The sequence below is a fragment of the Phytophthora sojae genome (genome assembly GCF_000149755.1).
Source record: "Phytophthora sojae unplaced genomic scaffold PHYSOscaffold_9, whole genome shotgun sequence".
NCBI classification, from domain to species: Eukaryota; Oomycota; class Peronosporomycetes; order Peronosporales; family Peronosporaceae; genus Phytophthora; species Phytophthora sojae.
The window spans coordinates 2,710,023-2,715,779 of NW_009258123.1; the positions used below are offsets into that span (position 1 = coordinate 2,710,023).

At 62.2% G+C, this 5,757-nt stretch overlaps 2 protein-coding genes and 11 non-coding genes across 13 annotated transcripts; 1 reads left to right on the forward strand and 12 right to left on the reverse strand.

Annotated features, from left to right (window-relative positions):
* Positions 1-62: 62 nt before the first annotated feature.
* PHYSODRAFT_t1438 lies at positions 63-134 on the reverse strand. The gene has a single exon. It is a non-coding gene; the product is annotated as a tRNA-Met (tRNA).
* A 20-nt stretch (positions 135-154) lies between these two features.
* On the forward strand, positions 155-565 carry PHYSODRAFT_523595 (hypothetical protein; the record flags this gene model as incomplete). Its single annotated transcript, XM_009536785.1, has 1 exon — positions 155-565. A coding segment is annotated over one exon (411 nt), but the record flags the coding sequence as incomplete, so codon positions are not given.
* A 49-nt stretch (positions 566-614) lies between these two features.
* Positions 615-686, reverse strand: PHYSODRAFT_t1437. The gene has a single exon. It is a non-coding gene; the product is annotated as a tRNA-Met (tRNA).
* Positions 687-1,166: 480 nt separating this feature from the next.
* PHYSODRAFT_t1436 lies at positions 1,167-1,238 on the reverse strand. Its single transcript has one exon. It is a non-coding gene; the product is annotated as a tRNA-Met (tRNA).
* A 228-nt stretch (positions 1,239-1,466) lies between these two features.
* On the reverse strand, positions 1,467-5,331 carry PHYSODRAFT_338888 (hypothetical protein; the record flags this gene model as incomplete). The annotated part of the gene is made up of 8 exons (XM_009536786.1): positions 1,467-1,665; positions 2,027-2,145; positions 2,506-2,697; positions 3,058-3,249; positions 3,610-3,801; positions 4,162-4,353; positions 4,714-4,905; positions 5,266-5,331. 8 exons carry the CDS (start codon positions 5,329-5,331, stop codon positions 1,467-1,469), a joined length of 1,344 nt encoding a protein of 447 aa, XP_009535081.1.
* PHYSODRAFT_t1435 lies at positions 1,719-1,790 on the reverse strand. Its single transcript has one exon. It is a non-coding gene; the product is annotated as a tRNA-Met (tRNA).
* On the reverse strand, positions 2,271-2,342 carry PHYSODRAFT_t1434. Its single transcript has one exon. It is a non-coding gene; the product is annotated as a tRNA-Met (tRNA).
* On the reverse strand, positions 2,823-2,894 carry PHYSODRAFT_t1433. Its single transcript has one exon. It is a non-coding gene; the product is annotated as a tRNA-Met (tRNA).
* On the reverse strand, positions 3,375-3,446 carry PHYSODRAFT_t1432. Its single transcript has one exon. It is a non-coding gene; the product is annotated as a tRNA-Met (tRNA).
* On the reverse strand, positions 3,927-3,998 carry PHYSODRAFT_t1431. Its single transcript has one exon. It is a non-coding gene; the product is annotated as a tRNA-Met (tRNA).
* Positions 4,479-4,550, reverse strand: PHYSODRAFT_t1430. The gene has a single exon. It is a non-coding gene; the product is annotated as a tRNA-Met (tRNA).
* PHYSODRAFT_t1429 lies at positions 5,031-5,102 on the reverse strand. Its single transcript has one exon. It is a non-coding gene; the product is annotated as a tRNA-Met (tRNA).
* Positions 5,332-5,582: 251 nt separating the features above from the next.
* Positions 5,583-5,654, reverse strand: PHYSODRAFT_t1428. The gene has a single exon. It is a non-coding gene; the product is annotated as a tRNA-Met (tRNA).
* Positions 5,655-5,757: the final 103 nt, after the last annotated feature.

A 5,757-nucleotide genomic window follows, 5' to 3' on the forward strand; every position in this document is an offset into this window, starting at 1 on the left:
AGGATCCCCCTAGAAGCCGCAAAAAAGAGGCGAAGGAGCACCCGAACGGCGCGGGTAAAAGTTAGCACTTGTTGGTCTCGATCCAACGACCTTTGGGTTATGAGCCCAACACGCTTCCTCTGCGCCAAAGTGCTAGCTCAATTTCACACATCCCCAACGACACACAAAAACGCGCCCCAGCAAACCACACACAAACCAACGCAAACGCCCGCGCGCGAGCTCTCCAGACCGACAATTGATGCCCCCAACGAGCTTATCGTTCACGAGATATCTCCCACCAAACCTAGGTACACGTACCCGCGGCACAACAAACTGCCACTGCGCACAGGCGCCTCGCCGCCGCGCGACCAAACCAGGGCCCATCACACACCGCCAGGCGCGACAGCGCGTCGTGGACACGCCCCTACTGTTGCCTGGTGCCGCGCCGCCGGGTTTACCAACCCACCGCTTGAACCGTGGCGGGACTCGATCCCGCCGTCGTTGTGCGGCCTGCCAGGCACGAGGGGCGAAGGCGGGGTCAGTGCAGGCAGCGTGGAGGGGCAGCAGGACAGGCGGAAGCTGCTAGAAGCCGCAAAAAAGAGGCGAAGGAGCACCCGAACGGCGCGGGTAAAAGTTAGCACTTGTTGGTCTCGATCCAACGACCTTTGGGTTATGAGCCCAACACGCTTCCTCTGCGCCAAAGTGCTAGCTCAATTTCACACATCCCCAACGACACACAAAAACGCGCCCCAGCAAACCACACACAAACCAACGCAAACGCCCGCGCGCGAGCTCTCCAGACCGACAATTGATGCCCCCAACGAGCTTATCGTTCACGAGATATCTCCCACCAAACCTAGGTACACGTACCCGCGGCACAACAAACTGCCACTGCGCACAGGCGCCTCGCCGCCGCGCGACCAAACCAGGGCCCATCACACACCGCCAGGCGCGACAGCGCGTCGTGGACACGCCCCTACTGTTGCCTGGCGCCGCGCCGCCGGGTTTACCAACCCACCGCTTGAACCGTGGCGGGACTCGATCCCGCCGTCGTTGTGCGGCCTGCCAGGCACGAGGGGCGAAGGCGGGGTCAGTGCAGGCAGCGTGGAGGGGCAGCAGGACAGGCGGAAGCTGCTAGAAGCCGCAAAAAAGAGGCGAAGGAGCACCCGAACGGCGCGGGTAAAAGTTAGCACTTGTTGGTCTCGATCCAACGACCTTTGGGTTATGAGCCCAACACGCTTCCTCTGCGCCAAAGTGCTAGCTCAATTTCACACATCCCCAACGACACACAAAAACGCGCCCCAGCAAACCACACACAAACCAACGCAAACGCCCGCGCGCGAGCTCTCCAGACCGACAATTGATGCCCCCAACGAGCTTATCGTTCACGAGATATCTCCCACCAAACCTAGGTACACGTACCCGCGGCACAACAAACTGCCACTGCGCACAGGCGCCTCGCCGCCGCGCGACCAAACCAGGGCCCATCACACACCGCCAGGCGCGACAGCGCGTCGTGGACACGCCCCTACTGTTGCCTGGTGCCGCGCCGCCGGGTTTACCAACCCACCGCTTGAACCGTGGCGGGACTCGATCCCGCCGTCGTTGTGCGGCCTTCCAGGCACGAGGGGCGAAGGCGGGGTCAGTGCAGGCAGCGTGGAGGGGCAGCAGGACAGGCGGAAGCCGCTAGAAGCCGCAAAAAAGAGGCGAAGGAGCACCCGAACGGCGCGGGTAAAAGTTAGCACTTGTTGGTCTCGATCCAACGACCTTTGGGTTATGAGCCCAACACGCTTCCTCTGCGCCAAAGTGCTAGCTCAATTTCACACATCCCCAACGACACACAAAAACGCGCCCCAGCAAACCACACACAAACCAACGCAAACGCCCGCGCGCGAGCTCTCCAGACCGACAATTGATGCCCCCAACGAGCTTATCGTTCACGAGATATCTCCCACCAAACCTAGGTACACGTACCCGCGGCACAACAAACTGCCACTGCGCACAGGCGCCTCGCCGCCGCGCGACCAAACCAGGGCCCATCACACACCGCCAGGCGCGACAGCGCGTCGTGGACACGCCCCTACTGTTGCCTGGTGCCGCGCCGCCGGGTTTACCAACCCACCGCTTGAACCGTGGCGGGACTCGATCCCGCCGTCGTTGTGCGGCCTGCCAGGCACGAGGGGCGAAGGCGGGGTCAGTGCAGGCAGCGTGGAGGGGCAGCAGGACAGGCGGAAGCTGCTAGAAGCCGCAAAAAAGAGGCGAAGGAGCACCCGAACGGCGCGGGTAAAAGTTAGCACTTGTTGGTCTCGATCCAACGACCTTTGGGTTATGAGCCCAACACGCTTCCTCTGCGCCAAAGTGCTAGCTCAATTTCACTCATCCCCAACGACACACAAAAACGCGCCCCAGCAAACCACACACAAACCAACGCAAACGCCCGCGCGCGAGCTCTCCAGACCGACAATTGATGCCCCCAACGAGCTTATCGTTCACGAGATATCTCCCACCAAACCTAGGTACACGTACCCGCGGCACAACAAACTGCCACTGCGCACAGGCGCCTCGCCGCCGCGCGACCAAACCAGGGCCCATCACACACCGCCAGGCGCGACAGCGCGTCGTGGACACGCCCCTACTGTTGCCTGGTGCCGCGCCGCCGGGTTTACCAACCCACCGCTTGAACCGTGGCGGGACTCGATCCCGCCGTCGTTGTGCGGCCTGCCAGGCACGAGGGGCGAAGGCGGGGTCAGTGCAGGCAGCGTGGAGGGGCAGCAGGACAGGCGGAAGCTGCTAGAAGCCGCAACAAAGAGGCGAGGGAGCACCCGAACGGCGCGGGTAAAAGTTAGCACTTGTTGGTCTCGATCCAACGACCTTTGGGTTATGAGCCCAACACGCTTCCTCTGCGCCAAAGTGCTAGCTCAATTTCACACATCCCCAACGACACACAAAAACGCGCCCCAGCAAACCACACACAAACCAACGCAAACGCCCGCGCGCGAGCTCTCCAGACCGACAATTGATGCCCCCAACGAGCTTATCGTTCACGAGATATCTCCCACCAAACCTAGGTACACGTACCCGCGGCACAACAAACTGCCACTGCGCACAGGCGCCTCGCCGCCGCGCGACCAAACCAGGGCCCATCACACACCGCCAGGCGCGACAGCGCGTCGTGGACACGCCCCTACTGTTGCCTGGTGCCGCGCCGCCGGGTTTACCAACCCACCGCTTGAACCGTGGCGGGACTCGATCCCGCCGTCGTTGTGCGGCCTGCCAGGCACGAGGGGCGAAGGCGGGGTCAGTGCAGGCAGCGTGGAGGGGCAGCAGGACAGGCGGAAGCTGCTAGAAGCCGCAAAAAAGAGGCGAAGGAGCACCCGAACGGCGCGGGTAAAAGTTAGCACTTGTTGGTCTCGATCCAACGACCTTTGGGTTATGAGCCCAACACGCTTCCTCTGCGCCAAAGTGCTAGCTCAATTTCACACATCCCCAACGACACACAAAAACGCGCCCCAGCAAACCACACACAAACCAACGCAAACGCCCGCGCGCGAGCTCTCCAGACCGACAATTGATGCCCCCAACGAGCTTATCGTTCACGAGATATCTCCCACCAAACCTAGGTACACGTACCCGCGGCACAACAAACTGCCACTGCGCACAGGCGCCTCGCCGCCGCGCGACCAAACCAGGGCCCATCACACACCGCCAGGCGCGACAGCGCGTCGTGGACACGCCCCTACTGTTGCCTGGTGCCGCGCCGCCGGGTTTACCAACCCACCGCTTGAACCGTGGCGGGACTCGATCCCGCCGTCGTTGTGCGGCCTGCCAGGCACGAGGGGCGAAGGCGGGGTCAGTGCAGGCAGCGTGGAGGGGCAGCAGGACAGGCGGAAGCTGCTAGAAGCCGCAAAAAAGAGGCGAAGGAGCACCCGAACGGCGCGGGTAAAAGTTAGCACTTGTTGGTCTCGATCCAACGACCTTTGGGTTATGAGCCCAACACGCTTCCTCTGCGCCAAAGTGCTAGCTCAATTTCACACATCCCCAACGACACACAAAAACGCGCCCCAGCAAACCACACACAAACCAACGCAAACGCCCGCGCGCGAGCTCTCCAGACCGACAATTGATGCCCCCAACGAGCTTATCGTTCACGAGATATCTCCCACCAAACCTAGGTACACGTACCCGCGGCACAACAAACTGCCACTGCGCACAGGCGCCTCGCCGCCGCGCGACCAAACCAGGGCCCATCACACACCGCCAGGCGCGACAGCGCGTCGTGGACACGCCCCTACTGTTGCCTGGTGCCGCGCCGCCGGGTTTACCAACCCACCGCTTGAACCGTGGCGGGACTCGATCCCGCCGTCGTTGTGCGGCCTGCCAGGCACGAGGGGCGAAGGCGGGGTCAGTGCAGGCAGCGTGGAGGGGCAGCAGGACAGGCGGAAGCCGCTAGAAGCCGCAAAAAAGAGGCGAAGGAGCACCCGAACGGCGCGGGTAAAAGTTAGCACTTGTTGGTCTCGATCCAACGACCTTTGGGTTATGAGCCCAACACGCTTCCTCTGCGCCAAAGTGCTAGCTCAATTTCACACATCCCCAACGACACACAAAAACGCGCCCCAGCAAACCACACACAAACCAACGCAAACGCCCGCGCGCGAGCTCTCCAGACCGACAATTGATGCCCCCAACGAGCTTATCGTTCACGAGATATCTCCCACCAAACCTAGGTACACGTACCCGCGGCACAACAAACTGCCACTGCGCACAGGCGCCTCGCCGCCGCGCGACCAAACCAGGGCCCATCACACACCGCCAGGCGCGACAGCGCGTCGTGGACACGCCCCTACTGTTGCCTGGTGCCGCGCCGCCGGGTTTACCAACCCACCGCTTGAACCGTGGCGGGACTCGATCCCGCCGTCGTTGTGCGGCCTGCCAGGCACGAGGGGCGAAGGCGGGGTCAGTGCAGGCAGCGTGGAGGGGCAGCAGGACAGGCGGAAGCCGCTAGAAGCCGCAACAAAGAGGCGAAGGAGCACCCGAACGGCGCGGGTAAAAGTTAGCACTTGTTGGTCTCGATCCAACGACCTTTGGGTTATGAGCCCAACACGCTTCCTCTGCGCCAAAGTGCTAGCTCAATTTCACACATCCCCAACGACACACAAAAACGCGCCCCAGCAAACCACACACAAACCAACGCAAACGCCCGCGCGCGAGCTCTCCAGACCGACAATTGATGCCCCCAACGAGCTTATCGTTCACGAGATATCTCCCACCAAACCTAGGTACACGTACCCGCGGCACAACAAACTGCCACTGCGCACAGGCGCCTCGCCGCCGCGCGACCAAACCAGGGCCCATCACACACCGCCAGGCGCGACAGCGCGTCGTGGACACGCCCCTACTGTTGCCTGGTGCCGCGCCGCCGGGTTTACCAACCCACCGCTTGAACCGTGGCGGGACTCGATCCCGCCGTCGTTGTGCGGCCTGCCAGGCACGAGGGGCGAAGGCGGGGTCAGTGCAGGCAGCGTGGAGGGGCAGCAGGACAGGCGGAAGCTGCTAGAAGCCGCAACAAAGAGGCGAAGGAGCACCCGAACGGCGCGGGTAAAAGTTAGCACTTGTTGGTCTCGATCCAACGACCTTTGGGTTATGAGCCCAACACGCTTCCTCTGCGCCAAAGTGCTAGCTCAATTTCACACATCCCCAACGACACACAAAAACGCACCCCAGCAAACCACACACAAACCAACGCAAACGCCCGCGCGCGAGCTCTCCAGAGGGGATCCT